Source organism: Vicugna pacos, chromosome 4, assembly GCF_048564905.1.
Source record: "Vicugna pacos chromosome 4, VicPac4, whole genome shotgun sequence".
In the NCBI taxonomy this organism is placed as follows: domain Eukaryota; kingdom Metazoa; phylum Chordata; class Mammalia; order Artiodactyla; family Camelidae; genus Vicugna; species Vicugna pacos.
Window position 1 is genome coordinate 79,815,453 of NC_132990.1, and position 16,536 is coordinate 79,831,988.

Genomic DNA, 16,536 nt, shown 5'->3' on the forward strand with positions numbered 1-16,536 from the left:
CCTGAGGGGAGGGCGGGCCTCCACCCCAAGAGCCTGGCAGGGTGGGAGGGGCCAGGTAGGTTGTGGGAGGAGGAGCTGGGAAGGTTCCTGGTTTCCCTGTCCCAGGGGTCCGCCTGCCTGCCTGGTTCCCACGGCTTCCGAGGCTGCTTGGAGCCAACACCCACCGTGCCGCCCGGACTCAGGGCATGACTGGGGACTGCCTGGGGCAGGGGCACGAGCCCAAGACGAGAGGCTGCATCCTGGGGCTGGGTGGCTGGCAAGGAGTGGCCCAGGGGGCTGACGGTGGCCATGGACCCAAAGCCAGGCAGGCCAGATCTGGTGGTCCCTCCTCTGCAGCCCCTCCTCCCTCCAGGCCCAAGGAAGACGGGAAAGGGCTGCTGTGGCCACTTCCCTGGCAGGTGCACCCAGCCCCTGCCTGGGCTTCGTGGTGTGTGAGGAGGGGCCATGACAGGCACCTGGGACACTTGTCCTTTCGTCTGAGGCTGAGACTTGGCGGGGCACGGCAGTAGGGCTGTGAGGGGTCCCTTCCCAGGTGCTGGGAGCCACGCCCATGAGCTGGCCTGCTCTCAGCTCCCAGTCCAGGAATCCCAGTCACACCCGCCCAGGGGAGTGACTGCAGCCAGGAGTCAGAGCTGAGCGAGAAGCAGGGTCACAGCGCCTGCCCTGAACCGCTGTCCCCAGACACATCTGTGCTCCCGCCTGTCCTGGATGTGCACTCGCTGCAGCCCACGGTTTGGGGTGTCTGCCGTGCCGACAGAGGACAGCTGGTGCACAGTGAGGAGACGGCTGTCACAGGCAGGACCTGGCCAGGGTCAGGAACGTGGTGGGACACTCTCACCCAGGGCCCGCTGGCCCTCCCAGGGCAGAGCGCTGCAGAGTGCGACCTGGCTCAGGACTGTCGGCTGCCTACAAACAGCTTGGGGCCCCCATCAGCCCTGGGCCTCACCGAGTAGGGGTCTGCGGGAGAGGGGAGAGTGGGAGGTGAGCCACACCGGGCCCGCTAGGGCACGGGGCGTGAGAGAGAAGCAGTGCTCCCAAGGGGGCAGGGCAGCCGGAAGTGGCCTTTCCAGGCCGGGAGCCTGGTGAGGGGCCCACTCCCGAGGAAGACGGGGCTCCCTGCCCAGCCCGCAGCCAGGCCGGTAACCAGCCGCCTCCTCCAAACCCCTCTCTCCCGGCCCAGCAGGAACCAGACCCAGGGCGGGCGACGTGAAGCTCGGTCCGTCTGGTGCCCAGCGCCTGGGAGACCTGTTCTGGGATTTCTGACCCCACAGGCGGGGAGGACGGGGGCTTGGGCTGAGAAGCTATGGCACATTCTAGAATAATGGACCATTTCGTCCTCACTTAGAGCAAGTTTACAGCAACGCATATAAAGGCAGAAAAAAATAAACATCGCTCCCTTACACCACTAGGCGACAAAAGCCAGCATGAGGTCAAGGGTTTCTGGCATCTTCCCCACACACCACACGTGGCGAGGGCCTCCAAACCCTGATCCTCGTGTCAGAGGAGCGGGGACACAGTGGATCTCAGCTTCAGGACCTTGGCGTCACTGTTCCCAGGACACTTGCCCATTTGGTCCCCGCCAAGCACCATGTCGCACTGTCCTCACTTGTGGTCCTGAGACTGGTGGGTCCAGGAGGCCTCCTCCAGCAGGCGTGTGTGACCCCCTCAGAGCTGGCCCAACAAATGGTGCCGGGTACAGGGACAAAGGGCTGGTATGAAAGGCCCCTGGCCTGACACCTCGCTGGATGGGGCAGGATGGCCTGGAGGAAGCAATTAGGCACTGCCCTGGGTCTGCTCCACACCTCACTCTCCCACGCTGTCCCACAGCACTTTGAGGGGCCCTGAGCCATCTGCCCCCAGAGTGCCAGGGCAGGGCCACAAATCTCCAAGACAAGCTGGCCTGGCCCACGAAAGCCCTGTTGGCCCCAGTACTGCAGCACCCCCTTCACAGCTGGCCCACGGGGGCGATGGTGAGCACTTGTGGGGTGCACCACCTAGTCCCAGGACCTCAGAGAGGTGTGTGGTTAGGGTGATGCCTGCACGGGAAGGCTTTAAAACCCCAGATCATGCTCCTCTGCCCCCAGGAGACAGGTTTTTGGCCCCAGTCAGTGGCTTCTGCCCTCACTACCCAACACCTAGGAGGGTGGCCCTGCAGGGACCTCGCTCTGTGCCCACTCCGCCCACAGGCCCAGCCTCTCCCCCACCCGCCGTTCTCCCCTCCCCTCCGCGGGACTGCGACAATGTCTCTGTAGACAGAGTCGGGGAGGGGCCAAGGGTGGTGGAGCCCGCAGTGTGTGAGGGGCCCCGAAAGGGCCAGGTCAGGGCACACGTGTGTGAGACCAGCATTCTGCGGGGTGTGTCTTGTGAGTACCCAAGTCCTTGGGGTGCAAGAGCGCCCTGAGCACCACTCAGGGGAGTGAACACGGGGTGCGTATGATGGCGTGTGTCGGGGCCTGTGTGATGGCGTGTCAGGTGAGAGCACGGGGCTGGTGTGTGATTTCCATGCTCCCCAGAACAGCCTGCAGCACTTCACACAGTGCAGGGTAGGAGGCGTGCTTGCGGTGGGAGGAGTCTGACGGGGTGGTTCGCCCCTCCAAGCAGATGGGGAAGGGACAGTGGCATTTGGGACAATGGGAGAAAAACCATGTCTTAGTGCCCTGGACAGAAAGGCAAACACGGTACCCAGGATGCAGCACGGGTGACACAGGGCCTGAATGAGAGGTACTGCCTGTCCAGGGTCACCCCAGCCAGGACACATGGGAAGGTCTGAGCCCCTTCCCTCAGGTGCAGGCCTGAGCCTTGGGAAGTGGCTGCAAACAGAATAGGTGGGTGGGCCTCTCACTCAGCAGCCACTCCCCACCCTGCAGGCCTGGTTCTCTCAAGCCCTCACCCCCTTCCTCTTCCAGCCGTGCCAGCCACAGGCCAGGGCCCACTTAGGACCTGGAATTGCAGATCCCACTGTGTGGGGGCAGTGGGGCTGACAGCCGAGCTCAGGCTAAGGCCCATCAGGCTGAGACCCCACTATCCAGCTCACCAGAATGGGTCAGGGCTGATGTCCACTGAGGCAGCAGGAGGGGTGTGAGCCATGGGGCCTGGACAAGTGGCCAAGTCCTCCCAGCCTTCATCCCGGACTCTGACTCAGAACAGTCACAGCCCTCCTCACGATCTGCTGCCACAGGGCCCAGGGAGAACATGGGCCAAACTGTGAACTTCAGATAAAGCCGGGATACTGCTCTTAACTTCACATCTAGCAGGGGTCTGTCCCTGCATTTGCCAGGTCCAGCACCGAGACTTCCCAGGTGGTTAGGAGGAACCCAGGCAGTGAGAGAGGCCTGCACAGAAGGCCCCAGAACCTGCTCGCATGTCAGGGAGACCCCAATGAGTAGTCAGTGCTCACTGTCCCCAGCACAGGGTAGGCGTGGCCAGGAACCCATAGGTGAGGCGAGGGGCTGGGTAACCACATGCTCTGGGTTAAGTCAGGTGGAATCTGGGCCAGGTGAAGCCCTCTGGACTCAGGCCCTGGGGTGGTTCCCCACCCCTCTTCAGCCCCCTCAGTGCCTCCCCCAGGACACCCACTGAATCAAACTCCAGCAACCCCTCCTCAGCCCCCAGTTACCCTACTAGGGAACACTCTCCTCTGTCCCCATCTCCACATGGTGCACACTCCTAGGTGGCACAGGCACCTCCCCTCTCCCGTGACCCCCGAGCACCCCACTAGGAGCACGTAACACCCTCCCTCGAGCACCCCGAGGCGACACACAGTCCCCTCTAGGGGAGGGGGGTGCCCAGCACGCCCCGTACTCAGCATAAACCCGTGTCCCCTCCCCCACCCAACGCCGCCCCCAGGAGGCACACGGCCCCTCCCGGTGGTCCCCAAGCACCCCCCCAGGTGGCATATACCCCCTCCCACCGTCCCCGAGGAGCCCGGGAGGCGCCCCCTTCACGGGGCTGCGGGGCACCCCCAGCACGGCAGGCGCGGGCCGTTCCCAGACGGGGGAGGGGCGCGGGCCGTGAGAACCTCCGGCGGCGGGCGCGTGGGAAAGCGGGAGGAGGGGCGGCGCCGAGGGCGGGGCGCGCCTGGGAACGGCCCCCGCCCCCGCCGGCCTTTGAAAGGGCCACTCAGGGCGCCCGGCCCAGATTCAAAAGCAAACGGCCGCCCGCCCGCCAGCCTTCCCGCGCCGGCGGGGCCAAAGGGGGACGGCGAGGCGGGGCGGGGCACCCCGGCCGCCCAGGGCCTTGGGGGAGGAAGGCCAGGCGCCAGCCGGTGGAGAGGGGTGGCAGGCTGGTGAAGTTGGGGAGGGGCCCACACGGTGCAGGGCCCAGGGGTGGCCCTGGTTGTCCCCCTCCCGCAGACAAGTGGAGCCGGGCCCTCAGACAGCAGGTGACAGGCCCTGCACCCAAGTCCTGCAGCCTTGGGTCTGTCACCCACTCATGACAGGTCTGCACAAGCGGCCAGGGGGACAGTTCCTGCCCCCGTGTTCTCAGCCCAGGGAGAGAGGATCCCCAAAGAACTCCTCCAAAGGGTGGTGGTGTCATCCCAGGGCTGGGCTGGAGGCCTGGAGGCCTTCCTGGAAGAAGTGCAGTCTAAACTGGGGCTTGGTGGAGAAAGTGGACGCTCAGGTGCTGCAGAAGCTGAGGTGTAGTGCAGGGCCAGGTGAGGTCAGGGAAGGCTGGTGTGGACAGCGGGCTGGCGGCGAGGGGGGGGACTGGGTGTGAGGCTGAGGACAGGGGCAGGGGTCCTTCTCCTTCCTGCCCCCTCCCAGGGCCAGAGTCAGGCCACGCAGGAGAGGGCCACCCTTCCACTGCCACCTGCACCTCACAGTCCGTTTGCCAAGATGGGGGGAGGAAGTCACAGTCCCTGCCTGAGCCCAACTCCCCCACTTCTTGGAGGGACCCCCACAGTGCACCCTCCCCAGCCCACTACCCCAGCTCCACGGAGGAGAGCAGGGCTCCTTCTCCTGAGGCCCCTCCCTGCCCCTGGCTGGCCAGGGATACACCCAGGCTCCATCCTGCCCAGGTCAAGGCCCCAGCAGCCACACTGCACCCCTGTGGACACCCCGTCTCCCCTTGGAGACCTTCGGAGTCTACACTTGTCCCAACTGTTCAACAGTGGACTCTCAGCAGAACTCCAGCCCCAGTGGGCCTACTCAGGGTGGTGGGTGGGCGCTGAGCAGGGCTGCTTGGGAGGGGGCAGGGAGGGGATGCCCCCCACACCCCAGCTGGTCTTACTCTGTGCAACTGGGGAGGGAAGTGGCCTGGTGGGAGTGGAGGTGACACATCTCTCCCACTGTCTGCCCCCTCACAGGGTACCCCACTACACTGGCCAACTCTCCAAAGATCACCGTGCTGTTAGGACATGGACGGAACAGGCACTGTCTGGCAGACCCTACTCTGTCACTCTGAGGACCCTCCCCAGACCCAGTCCACGGCCACCAAGGCCGCTGTCCTGCCTCCTCCATCCAGGGCTGAGTGGACAGTGGGTCCTGCAGAAGTCAGGACTGTTCTCCTGAGCCGGGCCCCCTCCACCTCTGCCTTGGGAGCAGGTGTTCCAAAGGAAGAGGCCTGGCCCCTGTCAGATACGAGCCAGGTCCCCGGGCCCATCATCCCTGCCACAGGCCCCCTCCTCGGGGCTCGGGGGCAGGCGCTGTCCTGGGAAGGCTGCTCCGTCTGCATACAAGCAGCTATGGCTGCCTGTGAACACAGCGGCCGGGCTGCCGCCAATAGAACTTTCCCTATGGATGCTGAAGTCTGACTTTCACAAGATTTAGCTGGCGATTTAGCTCTCAGGCTGCGACGTGCTGACATCTGGGGTACGGTGGTCTCCCCAACCTCCAGCTAACTCCAACCCTGGCCGCGGGGACATCGGCCCCCTGCAGACTGTGATGGGATGCCCTGCCCCACCCGCCCCTCGCCCGGCGGGAGGCAGGTCACCAAGCTTCGCCTGCCTGCCTGCCCGCCCTGTTTCTGTAGAGTCCCTCGAGTAGCAGATTTAGAGCTGGCCTTTGATGCCTCTGGCCAGTGGTTGCTGATGGCTCTGTGGCTGGGGCGTCAGGGAGCAGGACTGTGACATCGGCCAGCGGAGGCTCGGAGCAGAGGGATGGAAGGCCCTGGGCTTTGTGTTTGGGGCAGCAGGGTCCTCTTGTCACCCAAGGTGTCTTAACTGACCACAGGCCTTTGAGGACAGTGCTCAGGTTGCCCACGTGGGCCCTGCCACCTTCCCTCGCACTCCCAGAGACCTGTCCTCTCTTTGGCTGCACCAGCTCCACCTCTCAGGCCCATGTCACACTGGACTGACTGGCTTGGGGCCAGCATCTTGGCTGTGGTTTGCCTGCCCAGGCCACCAGTGTCCACCCGCACCCTACATGTCTGTGCACGCACATCCCTGCTGCCATCCCACCCTGCACTGTGGCTGGTACAGGCTGTAGGCCTGTCCTCTGTCGGGTGAGTCCGTGCCCTCTGAGCCCTGACTTGAAGCATGTCCACCCTTTTTAAAACTGAATATCCGTCTACATCCAAGGGGTAGTGTCAGAGAAGCCTCGTCCTTGGGGGGCCCCAGACTGTTAGTGGTAGCACCTTTTGGAAGCACACGGCCAAGACGAGGGTCCTGAGAGTAGTGGCGTGGACTGCCAGGTCCTGGGCACCCTCCACACAGACACAGGAGAAAGGAGCTGGGTGCCTGGTTGGGTGTCTGGTGTGAGCTGGGCTGAGGGCTCACCCCCGACCTCCCCAGGCGCTGAACAGCAGGCCTTCCAGCCCAGGCAGCTCCCAGGGCCTCATCACACGTCTCGGACAACATGGGGATCCTACGTGGGGCAGGCAGTGCTGGCTCACTGCCAGGCGGCCACATCCAGCAGCGGCCCTGCCTCAGTGTGACAGCCGCGAGTGTGGCTGCCACGCGGCTGAGGACCCTTCCTGAAGAAGCAGGGGTCGGTTGGATCAGGGCCGCCAGGAGCGGGAGTCCCTAGGCCAGTGGGTCCAGGCCCTCAGTCCCCCAGGAGTCATCTGGTGGGAACCGAGGTTGGGCTCCAGCTGAGACCCAGGGCTTCTCTGGAGGGGGGGAGGGCAGAGAGGGAGGCCCTGCAGGCTGTAGGGCAGACCTCACGGGGTGATCACTGGGGCGGGGAGGTTCTGCTGAGCTCGCCAATGGAGCCGTCACCCCAGCTGGCATCCTGAGTCTCGGGGCACGCTGGGCCCCAACCCCTGACAAATGCTGCCCGGTAGCTGCCACTGCCTTAAGGCAGTGACCACTCCCAGCCCATCCACTTCCAGAGGCCCTGTGGCCGGTATTCTCCCCACCACCCCCCGCAGCCTCAGGAGCCAGGCCTGGGGTCTCCCCTGCGCAGGGTGGGGGCCACTCCTCCCGCAGCCTTTGTGCCTGCATGACCCCGGGGGCACCGAGTGTGGGAACGGGGCTGGGGGCCGCCAAGCACAAAGGCCGGGGAGGGGCGGGGTCAGTGGCCGCTTTGCCTCTTCCTGTCTGTCCCTACGCCTGCAGTTGGTCATCAGGGTAGAGGGAGGGTCTCCATGCCCGGGCGCCCCTGCTGGACCCTGGGCCTGAGCTCCGGGGCCCCCACCACTGCAGGCCCCCAAGTTGTGGGTGTGGGCACTGGGGGCAGCTGCCCAGAAGTCCCACCATCAGCCCCAGGTCCCAGGGCCCTCTGCTTGCACCCATCCCCGTGCCAGAGATCAGCCTGGTGACACTCACCTCTCCGCCAGGGCCCCTTCCCAGCCCTGGGGTCACTCGTCCCCAGGCCCAGCCTCCCATAACTGCAGACTCCTCCTGCCCAGCCTTCTCCCCCAGAGACCCCTCAGCCGTCTCTGTGAGAGCCCCCCTGCAGTAGCCTCCCCTCCCGGTGCCCACTTCCGGGGGCCGACGTCACTGACTCTCAGCAGGGACCACAGCCCACTCCCCACAACAGCAAGGGGACTAGAGGGACAGCAGAGTAGACATTATGCTTGCCCAGGTCTGAGTCCCCGCTTAGACTTCGTTTTAACTCAGACTTCTTTGATAAAACATTTTCCCACAGTGGACGGCACTGGGCACGTCCTCTTGGCAGATGTTCCTGATGGGCAATCCCATACCCAGGTCGCCAGCTTCAGGGCTCACGACCCTGCCCCCAAGAGAGACTTGCTGCCCCCAACCGCCGGGCCCCTGGGGTGGGCGGGTGGGCAGCCCTCTCCCTGCCGACAGAGGACGCCACCATGGCGGGCACGCGGCCCACTCCGTCCTCACACGCTCCGGCCTTGCACCGCGATGCTCAGCCTGGAGAGCAGCCGGCTGGCTCTGGGAACGCTTCGTGTGTCAAGTGGGTTTTCCCTCTGGGAACGGCACCAAAATAGCAGAAAGAAGGAAAAGAAAATGGAAACTCAGCCTGGCGGCCAGAGCTCTCCAGGGAGGCGACCAGCATGGCCTGGGCAGGGGCACCGTCGGCTCGGAGCCAGCGGCCAGGGTGCTCAGGCCCTCTGGGGGTGTCAGACAGGGCCCTGCCAGCCGAGCACAGCACAGAGGCCCTCTCTGGGTCAGCCCTAAGTGTGCCGCTCTCTGTGGCCAACGCCCTGTGTGTCCAGATGGGCTTCCGGGCTACCCCAGCCCTCGCTGTGGCCTGAGGGGCCGAGAGGGGCTGCGGCTGCACAGCCGCCCAGACGCCAGGTCTCAGACCACCTCCTTGGAGTGTCTGTGTGGCTCCTTTTCTGGGCCTCCTGGTGTCTACCTGCGAGGGGGCTGCTGGTCCCCGTGGGATGGCCCTGGGGTCAGGATCTGCTCTGGCACTGGACAGGGAGCAGGGCAGCCGGCGTGCAGGCCGGGCAGTCAGCTGTTCCTGCTGCTGTTCAGGCTGAGCTCCTGGGGTGAGGCTGGGAACGCCATGGCGAGGGGCTCTGGGAACGCAGCCCGAGGCCCGGCCAGCCCTGGTGCCCAGACGCCACTGCAACTGGGCAGTGAGCCTCCTCCCCTCATGGTGACCAGGGCTGAGAACCACGGTGGGAGCCAGTGCACTGACACAGAGCCAGCGGTCCTCCCACAGTGCCAAGGGTGCTTCCATGATGATAAGGCTGGGTTCGAATTTAGAAATCCTAGCTTCTCAGGGACCACCTTCTCTGCCCACCTGGTGCTGTCACGTCGGCCCTTTGGGGTCCTTGGGCACATGCACAGACGTCCCCAACCAGCTGTCTGCCACCCACGGAGGGTCTTGCCCTGGGGCACACCCAGCCTGCTCTGCTCTGGAGCTGAGCCCAGCTGGAAGCTGCTGGACAGCTGTGGGTCTTAGAAGTTCCTGGGCCCTGGTCCCCCCGTCCTGACAAAGGCCCATCAGGTGCCAATACCCAGCCTCACACCTGGGCTCCCACCTACCCCTGTGCAGCGCCAACCCCTCTCTGTGGTCACACACACACACACAGGTCTCCACCTGGCACCCCCTCCACCAGTCTGATGTGTCCTTTGTGCAGCTTCCTGCCCTCTGCTTCCGGGCCCCAAGCCACTGGCCCTGCCTCTGTCCTCACCAGCTGACCACACACAGGTTGCTTATCTACCACAGAGGGACAGCGCCGGGCAGGGCCCAGCTGGGCAGTGAGGCAGTCCATTGGCCCATGGCCTGAAGAGCTCGGTGCCGCCAGGCGCCTGGTGCCCGAGGCGCCCTCCAGACCAGACTTCTGAGGGCCCAGGCCCAGCACCTTCCCTGCAGCCGGCCAGGGGCTCAGCCTGAACCCTCGGAGCCCTAGCACACCCCAGAACCGTACTGGGTCCTCTCCTCCTCATCTGCTGCAGGTCTCCCGCCATCTGCCCTGCAGCCAGATGCCCCAACGGCCCTCTGCTACAGCCCGCACAGCTCCCGACGCCTCCCCGGGCCCCCGCGGCCCCCGCAGGAACCATATCCTGCCCTGGGGCAGTGCCCTTGCTGGGGTGCAGTGCTGCCTCCCGACCTTTGAATCGGCCCCATGCCACCCCCGCCCAAAGAGCCCACCTCCCCAAGGCCCTGGTGGAGTGGTGCAGCCGCGAGGAGGCACTCGGGGGCGTGGGCAGCGAGGCTGCAGCTGCCCTGGGTGCCGGGCCCGCGCGGGTCTGAAGAATCAGGCTGCTCCCCAGCATGCGGCTTCCCAGGGCCCTGGTGGGGGTTTCCTCCAGGCCACCCAGCTTCCTGTTTTCACCATCAGAGGCTCTGAAAAGCTCATTAAAATGCCCCCCAGGTCCCCGGACGTCCTGGGGTCTTTACAACACTTGCTGGCTTGAGCAGAGACACAGTTCCTGTCCTCCTGAGCTTAAGCCCAAGGGAAAGCATTCCCGCCGCATGGCTGGGCCACCAGCCATCCTGCCGTCCTGCCGTCCTGGCCAGGCAGGGGCCCCAGGTTCTGCACAGACCGTACCCCAGGCTGGACGGCCGAGGCCCCAGGACCTGCGAACAGGGCCTTCCCTCCTTCTGCTCTCCCTCCCACTCCACTGGGCACCTGCCATCCCTGTGCGCCTGGATGGGGGAGGCCAGGCTGAGGTTCCACCAAACAGCTGGGCTTGGGCAGCCACTGCTGTGGCCTGAGGTCCAGGATGTTCTGGGAATAGCCAGCGTGCTGCACCAGCAGCCACCACAGCGCACCAGGGCTGGCCCCGGCCCTCTCCGCCGGCTGCCCGGTGCAGACGCTGAGGCCAAGGGCAGCCACACCGCAGCTGGCAGGGCCAGGCACAAAGGCTGCATCAACCCCCTCAGCTGGACGGCTCTGGACCATGTACCCTCTCCCCAGCACGAGTCAGCACAGGGTGCCCAGGCCCCAGGCCCCACCGCCGGACCCTAACCCTGGGTGTGCTCCCCCAACCGGGGATTTCCTCACCCAGACCCTCCCGGACGTCAGGGTGCACCCAGGGTGGTCCAGGCTCTGGACCTCGCCCTCGGAAAATGGGACACACCCCAGCCAGAGGCGACGTCAGGAGGCCAACCCTGGGTCAGGAGGAAGTTCCCAAACCAGGATGGACACCCTACCTGAGCTGCCCCTTTGGCCTGCAGCTGCCCACCCTGGCCATGCTGGCCCTGACACTCTGCCACCTCCTGACCCCAGACTGCAGGGACCCCACCCCCGACCCCCACTAAGCGCAAAGGCGTCTGGGGCTGGGGGTGGGGGTCGGAGGAGAAAACCACAGGTCGGGCAGTGGCCACTGCTCGCCATCCTGCCACTGGCCAGAGCCTCGCCTGTCACAGGCGTGGCTCCCTGGCAGCCTGGGGCTCACACCCTGGCCCGAGGCAAGCCTGGGGCATGCAGGACCTACCTGGCAGCGGCTGAAGATGTCCGCAGGGGTGACACGCACATTGAAATGCCTGAGCACGGCCTTCGCCTGCTGCCGGGCCCTGAGGGAGCAGTCCACCGAGAGGCAGCGCCCAGCTGCGACCTGGGCCCGAAGCTGCAGACACAGGCAGATGCTGGGCGGTGGGCCCAGGCCCCCACCTCCCCAGCTCTGGGGCTAACAGCCTCCCATCTGTCCACCCAGGGTGGGGCAGCAGTGCCCAGTCAGCCCACGGCAAGCAGACCCTGTGGCGGGGGTGGCTGAGGGGCTGGGCTGAGGCCCCCCAGGAATATGAGGCCCAGATGTGAGTGGTCCGTGGGGTCCTCACCTTTTGGTATGGCAGCCCTGACGTCAGGATGACCCTTCCCTCCTGCCTGGCAACCTGTGCAGGAGGCAGCGCTGGTCAGTGGGGCAGCTCACGGGCTCTGGGGACTGGGGCTGCCTTTGCCTCTGCTTTCACCAGCCCCCCACCCTTGCCTCTTAGCTGCCTCCTCCTGGCGCCTGAGCAGCCGCCAGATTCCTGCAGCCCGAGTCCTGGGCACCCCTCCTGTTACAGGTTTGGTCCTAGACTCACACAAACATCTCACATAAATGCAAACAAAATTAAACTTAAAAATCAATCTCTCAAAACCCAAAGAAGATGAAGCCACAGTGACCCAACTACGAATCCCTCGGGCACTATACTACACACCAAAATTGAGAAACACTCTGCAATAACACTGCTGTTGGCAGTAACATCGGCACTGCTATTCTGAAACGTTCCTGTGTGAGTTGTGACATAAAACACGGGTAGTGCTGGTGTGGTGAGCGTTCGGGTTTTCCGCTGAGAGAAAGGAGATTTGGATTAAGATTAAGGCAGTCACCCAATCAACCCTAGATCTGAACAGAAAGCTTCAGTACGAATTTTTGATGAATGTTACATGTTTTTTAAAAGTATTTCATCACTCTGCCCACGGCAAGGCCTAGAAACAAGAACCAGCCTGTAGCTGTGTCCACAACAGCAGGTAAGGTGGAAAGACGGTGAGAAAGCCAAACTGATCTAGGATCCCTGGATTAATTTTAACTTTAGACGTTGTTAATTCAAATATACATGTTAAAATTTCTAGGGTAACCCCTAAAAAAACAGAAATAGAATTTATAACTTTAAGCTAATAAAAGGAAAAGTAGTACAAGGGTGAAAAAGATGAAAGAATATAAGAAACCAAGGAACAAAAGAACAAAAAAAAAAGTAGGAGAAACAGAACGCACAAATTAGGATAGCACAACTGAACACAAATAGTATTAGTAGTTACAATAAATGTAAATGGACTAAACTAATAAGTTGAAAAGCAAAGACTGTCAGACTAGCTTTTTTTTTAAATCCAACGAGAGGCAGTTTGTAAGAAATACACCGAATATTTAAGAGCAAAGGAAGGTGAACGTGAGAGGGTGAGAAAAACACACCTGAATACCGAAGACTGCTGGGGAGGTGGTCTCAGTGTTAGCTCTCAGAGACCCCCTGGCAGAGAGCGTCACCAGGGCCAGCGAGGCTCCCCTCATGACTGTGAGGTTTCACTCAACAGGAAAATGCAAGAATTCTAAAACCTGTATGCACGTGTACCTAACAACAGCTTTAAAACATATAAAGCAAACATTGACGTGACTTCGAGGAGAATTTGATAAACCCGTTGTCATAGGAGACTTCCGTACAGCTCTCCTGGTCCTTGATAAAATCAGCCAGAAAAAGAGCCAGACAACATACAGACGACGTGAGCAAACGTTAAGTAAGCTTAGCCTATGGAGCCTGTGAGAGAGGGAAGTGAGCATGGCTGCAGGAGACTTGTGTCCTTTTAATTTTTTTTTTTTTTGGTTGGGAGAGGTAATTAGGTTTATTTATTCTTAGAGGAGGCACTGGGGATTGAACCCAGGACCTCATGCATGCAAAGCATGTGCTCTACCACTTGAGCTACACCCGTCCCCTCATGCATCCTTTTAAAGTCTACGTGGGACATTTATAGAAACAATCATCTGCTTGGCTACATGCAAGTCTTCACCAATATCTAAACTGGCACGAAACAGGCTATGCCTCTTGACTCTAATTCAGTTAAGTTAGAAATCGATTTTAAAAAGGTAACTAAAAAGCTCGCAAACCCCAAGTTTTCTGAAACTGGAAAACAGCCTTTTAAAGAACTCTTAGCTTAAATAAGTAATTATAACAGACACAAAAATTATTAGAACTGAAAGTAACGAAAGTGTTACTTATCAAAACTGACCGAACGCAGTGAAAACAGTACTTTGAGAAAAATTTATGGTCTTGAATGTTTACATCATAAAACTTAGAAGGCTGAAAATTAAAGAGCTAAGCATTCCACTTGGAAATAACCCCAAGCAAGCAGAAGGAAGGAAACCATAAAGATAAGAGTAGAAATTAATGAGATAAAAACCAGAAATGCAACAGAAAGATCAACAAAGGCAAATACCAGTTATTTGCAGAGACGTTACATTGACGAGTCTCTGTAAGACCAAGAAAAAGCGGAGCCCAAGTAAGCGACAAGCAGGGTAAAGCTGAGCCCCTGCAGGTGCCACAGAGCGCTAAGAGCGCAGCGACAGCCTCACACGCTCGGAACGTGGGCGGAACGGGCGCACCCCAGAGCAGGTACGAATTTCCGAAAGTGACTCAAGGCGCAGACGGCAAGCAGCCCTGTAACTACTAAGTAAAACAGCACCAGCTTAGGGACCCCACCCCGCCGTCAGGGCGCGGGGGCTTTGCGGAGCCAGCCAGCACCTGAGAGGGTCATCTCAGTGTTACTCGGAATTGCAGAAAACAGAGGGGAGGAAAAACTCCTAGTTTGTCATGAGGCCAGAAGAACAGATGGAGTGAGGAGAAGCTGTGTGTCAGACACGGCCCCGAAGAGGGATCCAGCGACATGACAGGCCGGCCGGCCAGCTCCCAGTGAGACAGGTTCGCTGCCGCCACAGATTGCAGGGAGCAAGGCCCAGAGCGAGCCGCGGCTGCAGAGGAAGCATCGGGCAGAATTCAGCTTCTCCCGTGATAAAATGTGAGGCCGACGTGGGCCCGGGGGAGCGCCCTCCGCCTGGTGTGGGGGCCTGGCCACCACCACACTTCACAGAGGGACATTCCCTTTAAACCAGAAACAAGACAGGTGGCCACTGTCCCCACCTATTCGACACAGCCTTGGAGGTCTCGACTACTATGATAGGATACATACGGGAAAGAAAGAAAACCTAAGATTGGAGAGGAAGGAATAAATCCATCACTGTTTGTAGAGGACACATCCACAAAGAGAACCCCAAGAACTGACAGCCCATTCAGTAGAACACAGGAGAGTTTTGCAAGGCTTCTAGATGTTAGATCCAGTCTTAGGCAACTGAGAACTGAAGGTCAACTGCATTCCCTGGTCTCAGCAGGAAACAGAGCAGTGCCACATGTCACAGCCACAGGACAGAACGTTCCTGGGGTGAAACGTAGCAGAGTCCGGGCAGGACTTTGCAGAGATGGTCACAAAATGTGCGTGGAGCCCTGAGAGGGGTCAGACCAGCATTCACGGACAGAAGACTCAACGTCACAGAACGTCACCTCCCGCAAACGAGGCTCATGGTGTCCTCGCAGCTCCCAGCACAGCCCCACGGAGGGGCTGTTTCTAAACGTTCATGGGAGGGCAAAGGTCAAGGGGGAGCGAGGTGGGCTCTCCCCACAGAGCCCGAGATGAATTGTGAGGTCAGGGGCTGCAGGACAGAGCGGCACCAGAGGTGCCACAGTTCCCAAGCCACACCCAGGTCTGGTGACTCCCTAGGAGGACTTGGCGTAAGTCAGGGAAGGATGCAAAGCAAAAGCAGCACGTGGACAGCACGTGGACAAAGAGCAGTGGGCACCAGGTCCCACCCCGAGCCTGCCCGGAGGAGCCAGTCGCAGGGACATGCATCCACCAGGCAGACGCATTAACAACTCAGCACCTGTGCTTTACACTGTGTTCGGCACCCAGGCACCTCTGCCTGGTGTCTACCAGAGCCACGGACCCTGAGAAGAAAGCAGGCGTCCACCGGGCCAGGCCATTTGGACGGGCCAGGTGCGGCCAGCCACTCCCACCGTTCGGGGAGGTTTTCCATCAGCTGCTTACCAGCCAGGACCTGCCCTGCACACAGGCCTTTCCCAGACGGTGTCGACCCGCCCGCTCCTAGATGAGGCCCTTCACAGAACAGAGGCCGACCAGCCAGTGTACGTATGGAAGATGCTCAGCTCCACAGATGATCAGAGAGGCAAGTCAAAGACCACGAGATGCGACTTTACCCCAGCAAGACGGCAAAGCAGTCTGTAGCGACTGAGTCTGACCGTGTTGCCGTCCATGCACTCGCGGGCTGGGGCTCGGTGCTCGGGCCGCAGCAGTCTCAGTGCTGCAGCTGCAGGACTGAAGGGCGTCCTTCCAGGCCCATCCTCGGGCCTGAGCTGGGCCTTGGGAGCCTGCCCTCGCCCCTCCCCGACTCTGTCCAGCGCAGGGACAGTGGCCAGCAGCCCCTCGGGCTCGCAGGTCCAAGACATCCTGAGGCAGCAGGCGCACAGCCTGTCCTGCAGGAATTCTGTGGGGAGTCTGATGGCCACGTCCTGAGGAACTATGCCGTATCACACCACGGGCCACTAGTGACCTCTTTACCACTGGAGACACGTTCATGAGTGCCCTGAATCGATCAGATGAGCAGACAGGCCCCAGAACCCCCAGAACCACTCAGTGATCACTTCCCGGAGACTTCTGGGCGCACTTCTGGTCCTGACATCTGTACCTGTCGAGGCCCCTGGGGAAGTGGGACCAGCTGGAGGCACATAGATTAACTGCGAGGCGCTGGCTGATGACGGTGGGGCACCCGGCGGGGCAGACCAAGAGCCACTGCCACCATGGGCACGGCCTGGGCTGTTGCACCAGCGGAATGTCTTCTCTCATTCTGGCTTCTGCTGAGGTGGCCAAGGCCCACCCTGACGGGTGATGCACACTCCAACCTTCTGCTCTGAGCAGCCTCTCAGCCCCTCTCCAGGCCACACCGAGGGGAGTGAGCCCTGAATTTGGGTATCTTTCTCCCTCTGGATGGGCTGACAGCCTCCAGGTCGTCAGTTCCAGCTCCTCCCTGCCTGGTGGCTCCTCCCTCCAGGGGCCCCTCCTCTCACTGGACCACAAGCAGCAGGATCCCCGGCTGCACCTTCGGCACACAGCCCGGAGGTCTCATTGGCTGTCTCCCATTCACCTGTGGGATGTCTGCCCCTCCAAGCGCAGGACACAGCGCCC

The 16,536-nt window shown here is 61.5% G+C and overlaps 1 protein-coding gene, 1 long non-coding RNA gene and 1 other non-coding gene across 5 annotated transcripts in view; 1 reads left to right on the plus strand and 2 right to left on the minus strand.

Annotated features, from left to right (window-relative positions):
* Positions 1-16,536, minus strand: part of EXD3 (exonuclease 3'-5' domain containing 3) — a 67,588-nt gene that overhangs the window by 4,628 nt on the left and 46,424 nt on the right. For all 3 annotated transcript variants that reach the window (XM_072960583.1, XM_072960585.1, XM_072960584.1), the window contains exons 18-19: positions 11,592-11,645; positions 11,249-11,380 (exon numbers count right to left, since the gene is read on the minus strand). In XM_072960583.1, coding sequence (XP_072816684.1) covers positions 11,249-11,380; positions 11,592-11,645 — 186 coding nt within the window. The remainder of the gene's footprint in view (positions 1-11,248; positions 11,381-11,591; positions 11,646-16,536) is intronic.
* LOC140695933 (uncharacterized) lies at positions 3,991-5,746 on the plus strand. Its single transcript, XR_012071782.1, has 2 exons — positions 3,991-4,654; positions 5,306-5,746. It is a non-coding gene; the product is annotated as an uncharacterized lncRNA (long non-coding RNA).
* TRNAA-UGC (transfer RNA alanine (anticodon UGC)) lies at positions 13,146-13,220 on the minus strand. Its single transcript has one exon. It is a non-coding gene; the product is annotated as a tRNA-Ala (tRNA).